General features: G+C 36.1%; 2 protein-coding genes across 2 annotated transcripts; both read right to left on the minus strand.

The window, feature by feature from the left end:
* Positions 1-6,458: 6,458 nt before the first annotated feature.
* Positions 6,459-12,981, minus strand: LOC104452382 (MLO-like protein 15). Its single transcript, XM_039316061.1, has 14 exons — positions 12,824-12,981; positions 12,635-12,722; positions 12,235-12,455; positions 11,949-12,065; positions 11,743-11,846; positions 11,481-11,556; positions 8,949-9,023; positions 8,771-8,859; positions 8,556-8,605; positions 8,129-8,169; positions 7,537-7,761; positions 7,340-7,407; positions 7,184-7,247; positions 6,459-7,051 (listed from the first exon to the last, which is right to left on the minus strand). Exons 1-14 carry the CDS (start codon positions 12,947-12,949, stop codon positions 7,016-7,018), a joined length of 1,380 nt encoding a protein of 459 aa, XP_039171995.1. The 5' UTR covers positions 12,950-12,981; the 3' UTR covers positions 6,459-7,015.
* A 4,210-nt stretch (positions 12,982-17,191) lies between these two features.
* On the minus strand, positions 17,192-18,128 carry LOC120294944 (MLO-like protein 15). The gene is made up of 4 exons (XM_039316063.1): positions 17,898-18,128; positions 17,726-17,793; positions 17,560-17,623; positions 17,192-17,440 (listed from the first exon to the last, which is right to left on the minus strand). Exons 1-4 carry the CDS (start codon positions 18,126-18,128, stop codon positions 17,192-17,194), a joined length of 612 nt encoding a protein of 203 aa, XP_039171997.1.
* Positions 18,129-19,400: the final 1,272 nt, after the last annotated feature.

Consider the following 19,400-nt stretch of genomic DNA (forward strand, 5'->3'; position numbering starts at 1 on the left):
TAACTTACACAAGTGATTTTAGTCACCTTTGAGTTGATGGTTAGTGATAGAGCTGAATAGTGGATACATTCCAATTGGAAATGTTAATTGATAGATCGATCTATGCTTACCAAACCGTGGGTTGCGCACTTTCGATGGCTAGAGCCTATGATGATTTTGGTCTACATAGTCTTTGTAATTTTTTTTTCTTTCTAATCAAGAGTGGACAAGACCGTTTGTGTAATGTTTTCTTTACACTAACCATTTGTACTCTAATTTATGAATTTATTTTGGTTGTATCAAAGAAAGCTACAAAAATTGACTTATTGAAATTCTTATAAAAAAATGGTCGAGTAATTAATATTTGTCTATAAGTCCACCGTCGAAAAGTTCAGAAACTAAAGTTAATGCAAGACACTCCTGACCATGGAAGCCTAAATAACCACATGGATACTTTTACTATTCTCTAAATTTTGCACCAATTAAGTTTTACAGTGCTATGTCTTAACATCAACTACAAAAAAATAAAAATAAAATTCCCGCTGTCGATATTTTCAGCCTAAAATATGACTTGCTGTTGACTTTTGGTAGGGCATTTAGGAGATACAATTGAAAAAAAGATATTTGCAAGCTATTGATTTTTTCGGCCTAAAAAATTGACTTGCTATTGACTTTTGGAATTTATGTGCCCACGTCATTTTTCAGAATCTTTAAAGCACGAGCCGATGTCACCTTTCATCTCAATGCATGATGAACCCAGGGACCCGGATTGTCAGCTGGAACACGTTAACGTGATAGAAGGAAACAAAAATCTGAAAGGAGTACTTCATCTTTTTATGAACCAATCGGAAGTCATAACTTTTTCTTTCTTTTGTGTGAGAGGTCATTGTACCTTCCTCCTTTTGAGATTATAAAGCTCTTCTTGCGGGATAGTCTGATTCATGATTGAGTTTGAGACCCGAGTTTGATGCTTATCAATTTCTTTTTCTATTAGCACGAGAAGTTCAAACTTTTGACTCGATTAGCCCTTAGTGAATTATTGACACAGTCTTATATGAGGATTCTAAACCTCTTTCTGGTATGGACTAGAGTTGCTCATGTTATCTTACTAGTCCAAGGGCTTCAATCCATATTTTAGTGATCTATTTAAGGAAAGAGAGCCAGATAGTTTTTATAGTGTTAAAATTAAACAAGATCGGAGTTCTAGATTTTGAGACACTTATCATCCAGGCTGAAGCCAGCTTTGAGATGAAAGAAAAGATATTTTCATGTCTGGGCCATCATGATCCGGGTTGCCTAACTAGAAGTCCATTCGGACATTGGTGGTGGGGCGCGGCCTTCGTGAAGGATACTTTTGGCAAAAGACGTGCTTTGAACCTGAAAATATCATAAGGAAAATCAAACATTTGACCACTAGCTCAAAGATAATTGATGCATTTCACTTTTTTTCTCACGGAGTCGAAGTTGTTAAATTAAAACTGGTTGATCGCCTAATGAAGAAAAGCTGGTAAATCACATAAGCAAACGTTGATAAATTCATATATAGGTTGATAATTTAAGACATTTATAAGAAAGACAAATAAAAGTTGGTAAAAAAAATGATAAATTGAAAAAAAAAATCTAATAAACATTGATAAACACAAATGGAAGTTGCTAATAAAGAAAAATCAATTGGTAATTTAATACGAAAAGTTGGTAAGTTGCTGAAATAAAGATTGGTAAATTCATATAAGAGTTGGTAAATGTGAAGCATTAGAAAGGAAGGCAAAATGAAATATGATAAACGATAAGAAAAGTTTAATACTTTACAAACTGTCAAAACGGCCGATTCTTTTGTGCCTCATTCCAACCCAAGAGTAAGCGTCCCTCCCAACTGGAGGACGCACTCCCATAATTCACACCCAAAAGAATTGACCCAAGGAAGAAGAACATGAAATATCCTATATTGCTTGTATCACGGTCTGCAATTCTTTTATAACTTGAACTCTTATAAGTGGAGATTGGGGTTATAAGGTGAAAGTGAGTGGTACAGAAGGGATAAATACAACTAGTTTTTGGGAGTGGCTTCGGACGGTTGGTGTTAGGAGTTTTAGGATATAGTAAATATATATCTATGGAGCTCTAAAAGGTGAAGTTGGCCTTTCGTGTACAAACTGGTCCTGATACCGCTCCCTTGATGAGGTCATGGCGGGTTGAAATCAATTGTTGAGCCTAAAGTGACTTGCTATCTTGCTCGATGGACTAGAGGCTCAAGCTAAGTTGGGCATGGTACAATCTGACACGAGGAAGCTATTTGCTGTATTTTTTTGGAACAATTATATAATGAAGGTTGGTCTGATAGAAAAAGGTAATGTCTTATGGGCCTTTAATGGGAATTTTTTTTTTTTTTGGCAATTATTAGCCACAATCTAGTAATGTCATAATTGTCATTACCTTTTATTGTGTCTCCTTGGATTCATACTTGCTTGCATGTATTTTAAATTTCCACCTAAATGATATTGAGATTTTACTTAGTCTATGCATAATTTCTTTCATAGGACTATGGACTATAAAAAGTTCAACTAAGCATAAACTACTGCTTGTGTAGGACTTCAAACATTTCATGCAGTGGCATCATGAGTTTTATTGTGGACATAGATTTTTCGAGTAAAAATATTGGTCACCTTTGATCTCGAGTTTTGTTGGGGACATGATTTTCACATTTTAAATCTCATGCTAATGTCAAAATGTCTGAAATAGTGAAGTTGTTAAAGTTCATCTTCACATTTTCCTCATATGCTTTCTAATTGATCTACCTTGATGAACCATGTGGAGATGTTTCCATAGGGTTGAGCGAGGAAGCCACCTCTACACATCTAAGGTTGCATCAATATTAACACCAACCCTCTACTTTTGAAGAATCTAATGTCAAAGCCATAATCCTGTTTTATTTATCTAGTAAGAACCACTTCATTTACTCAAGAACATATCAAGATAGAACCAATGAACAATTTTGTTGTCCATAAGTAATTGTCTTAGCTAAACTTAAACTATGAGTATGCATATATGCTACTAAATTGCACCTTTTATTTTGCTAGACTAATTGCAGGATGACTACATTGTTGAAGATAAGCTTGGAAAGCTAGATTGTGGGCATGACTTTCACTATGGCTGTATTGAGAAATGGCTCATGTGGAGGAACTTTTGTCCACTTTGCAAAAGGAAAGCTATAAAATTTTGAAAGAGGCATATGTCAACTTTGAAGTAGTTCATGTGATGGTTAGATTGATTGAGTTTCAACTGATTTTAATATATATTTATTATTATTGAATATCTAATTTCTCTTTGTCTAACTTCAAGGAACTAAATAGAAATCAATGTGGTAGCATGCGCCAATAATAATGACGTAATATTAGCGCTACTAATAATTAACTAAAATAACAAACAAATTGGTATTGGAGAAAACCATAAAACCTAAGTGGTTATACTCCCATGTCTGTTTTGACAATGAGAAGATATAAAATTTGATGATAATTGATGACAATATGATGTTAACTAGAATAAGGGCCAACCAGTTTTTGAGCTACAAACACCATCCATCAAGATATTTTAGATATTGAATGCGATTAAAACCTTTTTATATGTGGTAGGAGATTTAATTTATAGACGTGAAATGAAATTTAGACTATATAGGACTTGATAAAGAAATGGGGATATATGGTCATTAGATTGGGCAAAGATGATATTAGTTATATTGGCAATAGATATTCTCTCTTTCTTGAACACACAAAACTTCTTATTCTTCAAATTTTTTTTTTCTTTGTCCAAATTCTTATGCTCACATTAAAAAATTCAAATTATTTCTTTCGCCGTTTCAAAAGGCCATCTACTTTATGCAGCGCCTTTTTGGGATCCTAAGTGAAGTGGGAAGCAATAGGTATACCCGAATCCGTTGATCCGCAAATACGCACCAAGACGACAACGGTTACATGCCCAATAATATAAAGAAATCACTTCTTCTTCTTTTTTTTTGTCATTATGTGAAATATGAGAAAAAGCTACCTCATAAAGAGATAAAATAAGTCCCTTGTCAACCCTAAGTGGCACTGAAAAACACAAAAGTTACATTCAGCGGTAGAGCATTCAAATAAATAAATAAAAGCTTAATATAACGCGGAAAAGGGCACAAAAAGAGGAAAGTGCTCCAAAACATGCCTGAACAATGGAATTCAAGGTCAAATCAATAGGAGTCACTTCGTTAAGTAAGAACATTATAATAAAAGAAGAACTACATAATGTTTCAGACAAATCTAGGCTAATTTGAATATATCTACAGCTCATTATACTCTCGTTTTTGCAAACACCATTGCAGGATGCCTATGTTTTGATCAAGATTGGCTTCGAACGTTGGATTGCGGCCATTGCTCTTGCTACCGCTGCAATGCGAAATGGCTCAAGGTGAAGAATATTGTCCAATTTGCAAAGTGGCAGCTGCAGCTCTAGCAAAATCAATGAGAGAGATCTCAAACTCCAAAGGAGTGTACATATGACAAATTTTTCAAATTTGTGACAAGATTGATTGACCCCTTTTTTAGCTTGGACAATCTACATTGTAATTGACGACGTTCTTATTCATTGTGAATCAGACACTTTTCAAGTCTATCGTCTTTGACATCCACACATGATCATCTCACTTAGTACAGGTAGTACTGCATTTTGCATGGAGAACTTCCATATTGAACCATTGGGGACCTTTCAAGTTTGGACATCAAACTTCATTAATGACAAAAGCAGGACACCTCCATATGGCTTCCACGTCGCGAGCTCGAACAGTACAGTGGTTGCCGATGATGCCGAGAATGAGAGAGTCACGGGAAAGTTACAAAACTATTCTACTTTGCATTCTCTGATTTTAAGACGCATGCTTCGCATCGCAAATAATCAAAATCTTGCACATCTCAAACAGAAGCTGCAGCGGCTCAAGGCGAAAAAATGTTCGTACTTGGTAATAACATCTTCTGTTTTATTTCATTCTAAACTGTAATTGACTCTCTCTATCCCGTCATTCAAAAAGTGAACCCATCCAATATCTTCTCGAGACCCAATGCAGCGCGCGTTGGTTGTGAATGTCTCTAGACCATTTGATTTTGGTGTGACCGAGTCTGATATGGTTGAATCCTACCGTGCCGAATGGTCTACGTGTATTTGGATTGATGTCCCTGGTCCATCCAATAGTGCCTTAAGAGCTATATCTCTCTCTCGTTCTTATGTCGAAGTCTTTTGTAAATTTATGATCCACTTGCCTACTGTCCTAAATCTCAAATTCTTCCTACAAGTAGTATTTTGATTTTGCAAAGGTCAATCATAATTTCCCACCAAATCGTCACACTATAGCACGTGAGAATGCTGAGAAAAAGAAGAAAATACAATGTTATATAAAAACATACAATGTTAAAGAAAGACATCATTTATTTAAACATAACCTGAAGTAAATTAAGGAATACTTCTATGCTTCCCCTTGCAGACTTAAACAAATAACATGGTTGTTCAATAGGCAGATGATAATTATTGCGAGGAATTATTAGATATATAGATAAATTCTTGGTATATTTAATGGACCACTTGTCTGAAAATTGATTTACAACATGATGCAATGAGTTGATGACTTCTTACTGATTGTTTAATATGATTCACGTCTCTAACTGTCTACTTACGACTTAACTTAGTAAATCAACTTGGTATATCAGTTTTACTATGACTATACGGTTGTTGTTCATAGCTGTGGTTCTAGAATACGTTGATCACTTTTGGGACATGTAATAGAATTTATTGAATTAGAACCCGAGGGTTTGACAAATTGCCTGCAGATACTGACGTGGTGAAATAATTCTTGATATTATTTTTAGAATTTTAGAAGTTTAATCAATCCAGGGTATACAAGAGAAGTCGTTATTGGCAACTCCACTAGGAATTCGAAGACATCAAATCTCTGTTTTTAGTCATTAACTAGTTTTTTTGGTAATAGTGAATACAAGTACTAAAAGTTAACGCCTTTTAAATTAAAGTAGCAGTTGACAAAGTAAACCGTTTGATCTAAATTAACATAACAGTTAATGGTTTCTAACTTAATACCTTTATAATTTTATTTTAATGTTAATTACCTTTTTTCCGGTCAATTTCTATTTTTTTATAAGTTAAGATATATAATTAAGCAATGACATATTTTGCAACATATAGAATTACTTCCTAGTGACCTTTAAATATATTGCATGAATCCAATTCTTTTTCTGTGGAATAATTAATCTTTTCTTATCTAATTAATGTGAAATAAAAAGGTTTTCAAGTAATGTGAAGGGAAGGGAAGGGAACAGATTGTTGTGAAGACGTGGCTCAACAATAAACCTTAATGTATTCTAATTAATAATATTTTTAATCTGATTAATGTAAAAGATAATGTATTCTAAGTAATGTGAAGCGAAGCAAAGGGAATAGAGCTTTGTGATGATGCGGCTCGACCACAAACCTTCATTCTACTCAACTTTCTAATGCCTTAGAAAACCTACGTACACAACGGTTTGGTAATCTAAAAGAAATTCTGGTTCTGATCTACTATAGCTTTTGCGGCAACACCAACCAATCTCCAACGGGTTCATCTTATTCACGATTCCATCAAGTGTCCGGTGATGGATTCCAGGACTATGGCCCCCTGTGAAACCCTAATAAATGACGGGGGTAATTCAAAGTTTAATGACTTGACAGAAGAAGATGAAGATGACTCAAGTCTCATCATTGGCCAAGTACTACGCAAGGACCCAAAGACAAGAAAACTTATACAACTAAACCAATTGCTGTTCTCCTGGTTTTAATGTACGTGCAGGATTGGTTCCATCTTGTAATTCAATGTCTGCTTCCTTCTCTGGCTCAATTTCACCAACCTTTGCCTGCTCATTTGCCACTATTCCCTCACTTGAGCCCCCTCGGGTTGATCCATTATTAGTAGCCATCTTCCTTTCATTCCACTTGTCAATGTTGTCCCAAATGAAAGTCACAATCTTCATTAACTTCTTCTTTTTTGTCGATTCTTTGGTCTCATCTTTATAGTTTCATCAAGGCACAAACAAAAGAAATATTGCACCTTCAGTCCCATCTTTGAACTCAATTAAAGAGAACAAGTAGGTGAATCATGCATATGTCTGTAATAGACGTGGTAACTTAACTTATTTACCTGTGATTTCATAATGGCATATAGGGGCAGTGTTCTATAGCTGCAGATAAGCTGGACACACACTCTAAATGACCCAATCAGACCAGTTAGTGATTATAGGACTTGATTGTCGATCTTATATGACATATAGGTTAAAGATATAAGTATCATTCTTACCCTATGACAAGTCTTGGGATGACGTAGCCAACCTCTCCCATAATACATGAGCTTAAATGATATTGGTACTGTAAGAAAAGACCCGAGCATTAGTCCTATTTCCTACACTTTACCCAGGTACCCAAGGAGGTATCGTATGTTAGGAACCAATTTTCTCACAATTAATGTAAACAGAAGTTTGTGAAATCAATGCTCACCAATACAAAGAAGAAAAAAGCAAGTTGGAAAGAGTTTTGGAAGAGTATGATGTGAATCAGGTCAAGGACAAGATGAGGCTTATGGAACCAGAAATCTTCTTCTGAAAATTCAATGGCGGTAACTGTCGATTCTGAGCCCCCTGTACTTAAATCAGACTTCTTTATGATCTTTTTGGTCCACTGTTTTACTATGTGCTCCAGTTTCGTGCCGACAGCAAGCAGAAGCTGCAAAAAGGCAAGAAAGAATCATATTGTTTCCACCAAGTAAGCCTCGACAAGATCTTGAACGGATTCCTCAACTAGCAAAATGCCATCTTTGAGTGCAAGCAAGTGGGTTACATGGTTTAATTCCTATGTATGCCTCGAATATAATTTGTTATTAGGACAAGCCCATGCTAATCCTCCTCCTCCTACTAATTAGGAGCTATCCTTTTATCAATTTTTGTTCTTGACCGAAAAGCCAATGAAATTGCATTTACTGCATGTTCCGCCATAGTTTGAGCGTCCCAAGATAGCGTAGAGATTATATAGTGGACGACTTTACTTCTGAAAATGCAGCTAAAAAAGGACGACTTTTCTTCACTACACTTACAGTCAATGGAAGGAAAGATATCCAAAAGTAGGCATTCCATCCTGCAAAGAAATATTATCCAAGACAGATTCATATGATGTCTTGCTTTGAAATAATAATATAGTACTCCCTTTAAAGGTGAAAAAAGGAGAGAAATGTTAATGTTACGTAATTGCTAAGGCTGATTTACATAATTGTCTACTAAGTGATGTGGCAGATTGTTTTTAGTATTGAAAGTGACCCACTTATTTAAATGTCCACTTAAAATCTATAAAGTTAAAAAAAAAAAATCAATTTTGTAGATCAGTCTTAATATACATGACATCACTTGAAAAGAAAGAGAGGTACTTGAACTTCATGAAACACCCTACTGATTTTGGAAGTCTCGAACTTTAATAGCAGCAACACAATGCAGAATGTAACACATTTCATGCATAAAATCACTCACCAGCAATATTGAGGAGCAAGAAAAGCACTGCGAGTAACCACAAATACCAACTGCGTTGATAAGAACAAAGAAATCAGTATACCTGAAGAACCTGCTGAATGTGTTTTTTCTAGACGATCTTTGTATTATAACAACGTCAATTGTTGAAGATGCTAATTGTTCTTCATGAAGGTAACTATTGTTTGTCTAAATAGACCCAAAGCAGTATTGTTCACCTGATTCCAACAACTTTGTCGAAATCCTTTTGCACACTGCCAATGATGTACTTCTGAAAATCGTCCTCGGGAGTTTTCAAATCTTGCGCCTGTAAAGATGGTGGAAAAGATGAGCCAATTAATTTTAAGAAGAAATAGAGAACCACGACCAAAATTACATTTCTGAAGGATTTCTTACCTCGATGCAGTTTACACGGATCGTAATGTACTCTAACTTAGTCAAGGAAGAAAAAATGTGCTTGAAAAATATATGCTGCAGAAGAGGAAGAATGGTCAGGATACAATCTCATCATGGTTTCTAAAGATCTTCATTTCAGAGAACGGAGCTTTAAATATTGGTTTCTACACTATCCGGGGTCTTGGGCTCCATACACTATTATCGGGGGAATTGAATGAATAAGCTATATAACATTTTATAATTATTTATTGTTTGATTTTTTATGATCAATAATAAATTGTTATTCTCACAATAGAAAAAAGATTGTCATGCAATCATATCTCTGTCATAATCAATGTTGAGAAAACTCACAGATTTGAGAGACAAAGATGATGTGCATATAAAATAAGTAACGTGGGACTCAAGTGATGTGGGACTAAGTCGCTGCCCAGAGGCCTCTAAATCTAATTAGTGACTTAATACAAAAGAATTTATGACTGCACAAAAAGGAGACCTAACACCAGAAGTCATCCCGTCAATTCTCCATTTGGTCGTTCGTCGTGCAATTCGTTAGGAAGATTGATTTCTAAAATTGATTGGTGGCTAATTAAAAGAATTGCTTCAAGACAAATTGCTAGTACTTAGCAGAATTCGTTTAGCATAAAGAACACTCATGGTGGTGCAACAATAATGAGTGATGGAAAAAAGAAGACTACAAATTTGACCAAGTAGTTAGTAATTGGCAAAGAAGGTTATAATAGGGGAAATCGGGAAAATTATCCAAAAAGTTTTAAATCTATTGCATTTTTACTAATTCAATTATAAACTTTTCAACTTTCTCAATTGAATCTTAAACATTTTTATATTTTGCCAATTAAGTCTATTCAGCCAATTTTGACAAAAAATTGCTGACGTGGACAATGATCATCCTATATGGCACGGATATCATTGATGTGAATAATTTTTAATAATATTTTGAATTTTTCATAAATTCTTTTCCTTCTTTCTTTTCTTCTCTTTTCTTTTTCTTCTTTCTTTTTCCCTTTTCCCTCCACCAACCACCGTTGGGCCTCATCAATGTCCAACAAAGGTCGCTAACTCCTAGGGATGGTCGCCCTCACCTAGAAGGGTGAGGCCAACCCTCACCATCGCTTGATTGGCCCTTCGCTAGATCAGGCCAAGGTTGGTGAAGGGCTGGCCTCGCCAACTTAGGCCCAAGCATCCCTCACCCAAGGCCAACAAGGGCGACCCTCGCTTAAGCCCGATGACCTCCGCTGGCCTTTGACAAGGCTTAGCAATGGCGATAGAGGCAAAAGGGAAAAGGAAAAAGAAAAAAAAAAAAAAAGAAAAAAAAAAAAAAAAAAAAAAAAGAAAAAAAATAAAAAAGGAAAACAAAAAAAAAAAATATTGAAATATTATTAAAAGTTGTCCATATTAGCATTGGCCATGTCCTTTGCCTATGTGACAGCCCAAGCGATGGTGTGTGGGGAGGAGGGATGGCGATGCATTCGTGCCTCGGTCCCCGGACTTGCGTAAAGAAGGGGAAGGGGTCCCTCTCTAGTCCCACATCGCTTATGGGGGAGTTCTGGACTAGTTTATAAAGACTAAGTTTATAAATGCGTTTTAAAGTCTGAGGACTTAGTATCCAAAGTAGACAATATTACACAATGGGGCCCGGGTCTACAAATTTGTGTAACGCATTTTAAAGCCTAAGGGGTGGAGAGTGTGACAGCCCAAGTGACGGTGTGCGGGGAGGAGGGATGGTAGTGCGTTTGCGCCTCGGTCCCCGGACGTGCATAGAGAAGGGGAAGGGGTCCCTCTCTAATCTCACATCGCTTAGGGGGGAGTCCTGGGCTAGTTTTTAAATGCTTGGGTCCCTCTAATCTGTGTAACATGTTTTAAAGTTGTGACCTGCTTTGTCACATAATATGGCCGGTTTCTACATTAGTAATTTCCAGCCAAAATTGAATGGACTCAATTGACAAAATGTGATTTCAATTGGCAAATTTGAAAGTTTATGATTGAATTGGTAAAAGTGTAATAGATTTAGGACTTTTTGGACTTTTTTTAAGGGAAATCTAACAGCTTTTTGTTTACCATATTTTACTACTGGAGTAGTATTATTTGTAGACTTGTGGAGATAAATACTACAAGAAGTAAATTTGAGTGTCCATTTTCTACCTTAGAAAATGTAAATTTTATTGACAGAGGTTAGGTACTTTAAAAGCGTAATCTCCATTAGTTTGCCAGATATAATTCAACCATGATTGTGATTTCATCTGGGTACCCATTGATCCTATGGTTATCTCCTCTTCTCATATAGTGGTTGGGATTGATCCAAAAGTTCAGAAATTTCCTCTTGGATTATTTGATAGTAACGTGACCAAAGGGAAAAGTTAAAGTGTGAAAAATATTATATAATCTAGAGACCACATAAATTAAGTTCATCTCAACCGTTGATCATGTTTGTCTTACTATAGGACCCAAATAATTAATGGTCCATGATTTATTGACCATGCAATAACTTCTCCCTTAGAGACACACAAGACTTACCAACCAGCCAATTACTGGACATCTTTTGCCTCCGTTACTATCTTTTTGGGAAGCTGGGTCAGCAAGCTGCGAAGATCTGCAGCTCTCCAGTATAAACACCTCGTATTAGTGAAAAGATCGATCTATAAAATTGGTATACAATTATGAAACAACTTCCTGTAAAGTGGTACATAAGGGAGGTACATTCACAGCATTCGATGATAGTTTACCACGTTGCTCGTCGATTCAGTTCGTGAAGTAGGTTCTGTATCCTCGGGATTACTCGGGAAAAAGGAAAAGATTCAATAGAAAGAATTGCGTACCCTCTTCTTTGATGTAATGACCGTCCTTTATGATGGATTTGTCCCACTGCCTCCAATGGTGTAACTATAACCAACAGCATGGTAGGAAAATCTTCAGAATTAATCCAAGATATGTATATGCAAAATAGAAAATTTTGTCAATTTTGTGAGTCACCTGGAGTCATACCTTTGCTTCTCCACATAGAATAATGATCACACAGACGATCACGTGAAAGGTTGCTAGCATAAATATGAAGATGTGTAGATGGTGAAGTGCTGTGAGTGATAACAGAGGCACCATCCCCTGAAACATTACGCAACAAAGATCATATATTTTGCACACTCATAGGACTATCAAGTCAAGCATGCGATAGATTCATCTTTTGCTAACGCACTCAATGGCTGTCTGTTTGCCAATATTTAAATGAGAGAGAGAGAGAGAGAGAGAGAGAGAGAGAGAGAGATAAACTCACCTTTCGACCGCAGTAATCTGTGGCGCCGGTGAGGAGTCGGCGTCCTTGATGTCCATGGGAAGCGATGGGATTAGCCGAGTGGGCAGTGGTGGTGGAAGAAGAGTTAGTAGGCTTGTGGCAGGGAAGCCAGACGTTGGCATGTCTCTCCAATATGCAAATCTTCCCGATTCTTGTCTGGGACACCGATAGCAGCAAGGATGTGAACCCCAAAAGCATCAATTCTGCGAAATTTCCAAAAACAAAACCATCACATAAAGTTATAAACACATTTTGATTTCTTCTAAATTTGTCATAGGACAGTTACGGCCGCCAAAACCAATGCACATCGATTCCAAGTGTATGATATGGCATAAAAAGACACGAACCCGTCTCTTTCTCTAACGGTTTTAAGTGCCCTCACCGTCTTTGATCTTCTGTAAGGCATCAAAGAGATGCTTTCGCCTGCCCTTGCCGGTTCTCGGGCCTTTCGTGTACGGCCTGGTTAAAAGCTGCGTTGAACGATACTCAGTCACATGCTTACCACAGATCATGAGATAAATATCTGAGGAGGGGATGAAATCATTGTAGAAAGAAGAAACTAAGAGCGGACCTGCCCGACGCATTGAAGAAACCTGTGAACGAGGAAAGAAATCAGCACCAGCACGCAACAAACCACGGCCACCACCCAGGTCGACGTGAACTCTAACGTCCTCCCCTCCGCTCCCGCCTCCAACATTCTCCCTCTCTCAAGCGGCCTTCTCTCTCTCTCTCTCTCTCTCTCCCCAGTGATTGTCCCTTGCCTAATGCCCACGCAAAACAGACGCATCTGGATGATGGATTGATAACAAAACGTCTGTAAATTTGGTCTTCCAATTGGTCAAATGAACCAGTATTAGGTTAAACTCACCTGGTGAGGTAAACTACTTGTTACTTGATTTAAGATATAAATATCGTAAACCCTAAATGGTGCAAAGTTTAGAAAGCACAATAAAATTTTGATAAAAATTAGGCTATGTATGTTTTGAGAAAAGTTAATGATTTAGAGAACATTTTCCTAAAAATGGCTGATTGTCCAGCTTGAATTAATTAGTCAATGGAAACTGTTTTCATTATTGACAATAATTTATGTTTAAACATCTTCGTGAATGATTAAAATATTTTTCATTTACTCATTTTGGTAAGCGATACAATTAATTGTTTTCAAAAAAATATTTTTCAAGTCATTTATTTTGAAAAAATAAATAGAGCCAGTAGTCTTTTCCCACATAATCATTGCTCAAAATTTCAATAATAGAAAATGTATCCATGTGATTAATTAGGCTTCAATGGTTAACTTTAGGGTCCACTTCTTCTGCAGAAAATTCACATTTTGAAAAATATTTTTCTAAAAATGATTAGTTATATTGCTTGTAAAAATTTGCTAACAAAAAGGTATGCATTATCGACAATAATTAATACCCACATATTTTCGTGAACGATAAAAATATTTTTCATTCTTTCATTGTAAGTGATATAAATGATCGTTTTTAGGAAAATGTTTTCTAAAACATAGATTTTCTACTAAACATATAAACCCTTAGTTTCTGAACTTTTCCTTTGGTGAACTTATAGGTAAATATCAATTAGTTGACCATTTTTTGATAAGAATTTCAATAAGTCAACTTTTGTAGAATTTTTTTTTATACAACCGAAAAAAATATGAAAAACCAGAGTATACACTGTAACTGTAAAGAAAACATTACCCAAATAGCCTTATATACTCTCCTCAATCTAAGGACGAGATATTACAAAGACTCACTCTAGATAGACTAAAATCGGCATAGCCATCGAAAGTGCAGGATCCACGTTTTGGTCTACCTAGACCGAATCTATCTAATAATTTTCTCATTACAAAAAGTATTAGGCTAATTACTCCAAAAAAAAAAAAAATTACTGGCTGTCCATTTTTACGGCCCAAAGAATGACTTGCTATCGACTTATGGAATCTCTCTGCCCACGTAGTTTTTCAGAATGGAAGAGCTGAGGTCAGCTTTCGTCTCAATGCAGGATGCACGCAGGGGACAAGCTTGTAAGCTGGAGCACGAGAACGGTGAGAGAGAAGGGAAAACAAAATCTCAAAGGAGGACTTCATCTCTTTATGAACGAATCGGAAACCATTGCTTTTCCTTTCCCTTGTGTGAGGGGTCATTATCCCTTCCTCCTTTTGAGATTCGAAGGTCTTCTTTTCGGGAGAGTTCGATTTATAATTAGAGTTTGAGCCCCGAGTTCGATGCTTATCAATTTCTTTTTCTATTAGTACGAGGAATCCAGGCTTTTGACGCAACTAGTCCTAAATAAATTATTGAAACTATCTCGTATGAGGATGCTGAAACCTCTTTCTAGCATGGACTGTAGGAGTTGTTCATAGTCCCTTAAGAATCCAGGGTCTTCCATCCGTATTTTAGTAATTGATTTAAGAAGAGAGAGGCAGATAGTTCATAAAACTTCATATGGTGTTAAAAACTAATTGGTTATGTTCTTATGGGTTGGGCTGTCAATGTTGGGCTAACCCAGCCCTTGACCCGTTACACAATTACTTGTGGATAAGGCAGTTAGTTGCGGATAAATAAATAAATAAATAAATAAAATCAACAGCTCTCGGTAGGAAATTTGGCATACTGAACCAGATATCGTTGGGTGAAAGTTCAACAACCAACTCATTTGCATTATTTTCGATGGACTCATTTTCGTTCTGTGTTTGCGTTTTGGCAGCTTCTTTTGCGAGTTGCATTATCATAAACTCCAATTTCACGTAGAAAACGTACAAAAGCTGCACAAAATTAGCGAGAATGCCTAATTAGATACAAAAATATAATCATCCTTTTTGTTTTCATCAAGATTCATTTGAAATATGCAAGACATAATGAGTCAAAGGAGAGTTTTTTCATCACTATTTACAGTAAATGGAATGAAAGATATCCAAAAGTACGCATGCCATCCTACAAGAAATGTACAAGAAATGGATTGCAACAATGAAGTCTTTCTTGTCAAAGGCAAAGAAAGAAAGAGAGACAATGGAGCTTAATCAGGATTTATAGTGATTTTATTCGGTAAGTTGAACTTTGATTGTGGAATAACGTCACTGCTTTTCTGCTAGCACTCAGGCGAAACCAGTTTGACATGCATATTTTGGTTTCGAATAGGGAGACTCGCCGTCGAATCTGTTCATATGACTTCTAATGCGGTAACATTAAGATCAAAAACAATATTGTCAGTGGCACAGATAATGATTTGCTCATCCTTAATGGAAATTTTTCTTGTAAAAGAAAGACAGTTTTTTTTTCCTAAATGATATATCACAAAAAGTATTAGGCTAATTCAAGGCGCAGTAACAATGGATTATTTTTGTACTAGATTGTTTATTGACTAAAGTCTCTGTAGATGGAAAGTTGGTATGATGGATTGCAGATCTGAAAATCCTAAAAATTGCAGCTAGAATAGCACTGGGAAAAATCTAAAAAAGTCTTGAACATATTATAATAATGTCAATTCAACCCTAAACAATTTTTTTTTGGCCAATTGAGTCCTAAATATTTTATTTGTACAAATCCAATTCTTCTAACCAATTTTGGCTAGCCAGCGTAGATGTGGATGCCATTCGTCTTATGTGGCATGTCGGCGTTAATGTTGATAATTTTTAATAATTTTTAATAATTTTTTATTTTTTATTATTATTATCTCCTTTAGATTTTCATAATTGAAAAGTTTTAATTAGACAAAAAAAAAAAAAAAAAAAAAAAAAAAAAAAAGGGAGTTAGAGCGAGGCCACCTTAGGATGAAACCGATTCAATTACTCATGAGCAAACCTAGCCTCGTTTCGTGATTACCTGGCTCAAGCTAACAATACTAAACATGACTAAGTTCAAACTTAGCTAAACTCGAGCTCAAGTTCATGTACCACTTAATTGTGACTAAGCTGAATCCGCAAATTACCTGAGTATCTCCATTTATATTCTAGCTTAAGTAGGAAATTTAATAGTCGATGTGTTCCAGTCAAGGTTTGTCGTCATTGTTCAAGACTCAAACAAAAAACTGTCTTCTTTCTAAACAAAACTCCCCCTTTCTGCCCGGACGAAGCAGTAAAGCTAAAGAGTGTATACATTAAGGAAAGGAAAGTGTTGTAGAAATTTTTTATTATAAACGAGATGTTTTCCTTTATTTCCTTTTCACAATCTTTTTATTTTAATTGCAGGAGTGGAGAAAACCACGTAAGATCTAATGAATCTTCCGCAATCGAGTCATTGATCTTATTCACATTTTTAAGAGATAATCTTAAACTATTTCCTCATAGCTATGATTGTTTCTTTGTCATTAGACTGATGGTTTAATGAGCATGAACGAAGGTATCTACAGTTTTGATTGGCCAATTTCAGACACCGGATCATCGTTTAGTCTCTTACATGGTCCCTGGTGTCAATCTGTCCACACATGTAAATTTCAATTGAAAAGAAAGACAGGTGGGTTTTAATGGTGAAATTGATCGAGCAATGCAATTAATAAAAAACAAATTTGAAGTGTTTTTCTGGTCCACGGTGTCAATCTCCAGTGTCAGCAATTAATAAAAAAAATAAATTGTCTTTTTTCCTCAGTGTCAACATGCCTGACTTATCATTTGATATGAGAGTTCCTTGTTGACTTGTGATTTTGTAGAAGATGAAACGATTTGAAAAGAGAAACATACACTCATGGATAAATCAATTCATGAACTCATTTATTTGGATTGTTGGTGCAGGCTTGGTTGTGCTTCAATGTCTTGTATTGTATTCACTTCACCGGCTTCCGTAATCTCAACACCGGAACTTCCCAAGACCAAACAATTCAATCCCAAACTCTTTCTGGTGGAAGCTTCCGAGTTTTTGGAGAAAAAGCAGGGTCAATTTTTGCAAAATTTTGAAACAATTTGTTTCATCAAAGCGGTGAAACCTCGAGATACTTTCTTCTACGAGTCTGAGACGTTACTCCTGACAGATCCTTCCCTCAAATCCGTCCGAGCCAGTTCAATATTTGTGGACTCCTCCGGTGAGTTCGGCTCCTTTCTAATCATCACCAAAATCGAGTTCAAGATCTCCATTTCTTCCTCTTCATCCAATAGTCCTTCCATATGTTTGTTTGATAGGTACTCCTCCAAATGCATCTTAATCTTCCTTATTTTTTTCCGCTTGTCCGATTGCTTCTTCCTCCAATACATCTTAATTTCATCGAGACAAATATAAAGAATAAGGCATCTTCAATTCCATGATTTGAACTCAGAGAGAAAAAGAAAACTGACAAATCTTGAGTGCATAATAGGTAGTAAGTTCAACTAACCTGTGATTGTATAATCGCGTGCAATGGTAATATTCTGGTGCTGCACAGAGTCTGGATGATCACTCTGAGGGCCAAAAAATACCACAGAAGAAACCAAATTGATGGTTAGGCCTCAACACACAGATTATAGAGCAATGATATAATTGACATGAACAATAAAACATACCCCATTACTATTCGGGGGACAACAAAACCAACCTTTCCCATAATGCACGAGTGAAAACCATACTGGAACTGCATAGAGATGCAATAGTGCGTTAGTTGGCATTTTCCCGATATGCAACAGACATTGCTTAACATTATAAATGATGATGGCGATATGAATTATTTGTGCTCACCATTATAAAGAAGAAGAAAGCAAGCTCCAAAGAGTTCACAAACAGCAGGAAGTGAAGCAAGTCGCCAACCAATTTTGGCCCGGCAAACCAGAAATCGTCTTCTGAAAATTCAAAGGCCAAGTCCCCTTCACTATTTTCGCTACACTCGTCTTTGTCTTGTTTATGCTTTTTGGCAACTTCTTTTGCAAGTTGCATTATCATTCTCTCCAATTTGATGCCAATAATGACCATAAGCTATGCAAAAATAGCGAGCACACCTAATTATATACAAATATAGGCTCATCTTCTTCTTCTTCTCCTTCTTTTTTCCCATCACGATTCACTTGGAATTATAATACATAATGACTCAAAGGAGATTTTATCACTACTTACAGTAAATGGAATGAAAGATATCCAAAAGTGCGCATTCCATCCTGCAAGAAATGCACAACGAAATGGATTGCTACAATGAAGTCTTTCTTGTCAGAGGCAAATAAAAAAAGAGATATACAATCGAGCTTAATCGGGAATAATAGGGATTTTATTCGGTAAGTCGAACTTTGATTACGGAAAAACATCACTGCTTTTCTGCTAACACTCAGACGAAACCAGTTTGACATGCACATTTCTGGTTTCCAGTAGTAAGACTCGCTGTCCAATGTGTTCATTTGACTTATAATACAGTAACATTATGATCAAAAACAATATTTTCAGCCACTAATAATGATTTGCTAATCCTTAATGGAAATTTCCTTGTACTAGAAAAACACTGTTTCACGCACTTCATTTTTTTTTTTTAATTCTTTAATTTAATGATATATCACAAAGCGCATTGGGCTAATTTTAGGCGTCGTAAGAATCAATCATTTTAGTAGCAAAATGTTTATTTAAGTCACCGCTATTCTCAAGAAGACCACATTATCCGCTTTAATGGCACTCAAACATGTTGGGTATTGTTTGTAACTCTCTATTGACAGGAAAGCATGGATCCTCTCCCAGTGAGCATGTGGGGTTCTCCGGGGGGGGTTGTGGAGCTTGGCGGGGTTTGTAGGCGATAGTGCCTTCAAATTGCCAAAGGTTTTTATAGTAATTTGGGCCCTTATTTAATTGTTAGTTTGGACTTAATCCCATGAATAGCTACTGAGTGGCCTAAGGCTTTCTCGACCGCTAGGTTTTCATTTTTCTTGTTTCCGCCTATATTGTCTCTTTTTTTATAATTGAGAGTTGACAAGAGGTGGGAGGTGTTAATTGTAGTAAAATCCTTTACTAGATGTTGCCTAGTTTAAGGATGAATTAGGATAAATCTTGTACCTCGATTTCTCTTTCTCACCTTTACTCTCTATTTCATTGTGTTTGTGTGCCTCATCTTATCATCTGGTATTAAAGCAAGGTTTGAGTTTAGGATTTCTTGGTGAAGAGAGATCTAAAAAATCGAATCTTCGAAAGATGTTAGTTGGTTAATCACAAATTGAAGTAGAGAAGTTTAAAAGAAAGGGCTTCAAGTTATGGAAATTGAAGATAGAG

The sequence above is a fragment of the Eucalyptus grandis genome, chromosome 1 (assembly GCF_016545825.1).
Source record: "Eucalyptus grandis isolate ANBG69807.140 chromosome 1, ASM1654582v1, whole genome shotgun sequence".
NCBI classification, from domain to species: domain Eukaryota; kingdom Viridiplantae; phylum Streptophyta; class Magnoliopsida; order Myrtales; family Myrtaceae; genus Eucalyptus; species Eucalyptus grandis.

Excerpts from the sequence above, each read along its gene's own strand:
- LOC120294944 (XM_039316063.1), bottom strand. The coding sequence starts at position 18,128 with ATGGTCATTATTGGCATCAAATTGGAGAGAATGATAATGCAACTTGCA. Across the intron at positions 17,794-17,897 it reads CTTTCTTCTTCTTTATAATG|TTCCAGTATGGTTTTCACTC; the intron begins GTGAGCACAAAT and ends ATCTCTATGCAG. Across the intron at positions 17,624-17,725 it reads GTCCCCCGAATAGTAATGGG|AGTGATCATCCAGACTCTGT; the intron begins GTATGTTTTATT and ends TTTGGCCCTCAG.
- LOC104452382 (XM_039316061.1), bottom strand. The coding sequence starts at position 12,949 with ATGTTGGAGGCGGGAGCGGAGGGGAGGACGTTAGAGTTCACGTCGACC. Across the intron at positions 12,723-12,823 it reads TTCTTCAATGCGTCGGGCAG|CTTTTAACCAGGCCGTACAC; the intron begins GTCCGCTCTTAG and ends CGTTCAACGCAG. Across the intron at positions 11,847-11,948 it reads TTCTATGTGGAGAAGCAAAG|TTACACCATTGGAGGCAGTG; the intron begins GTATGACTCCAG and ends TGTTGGTTATAG.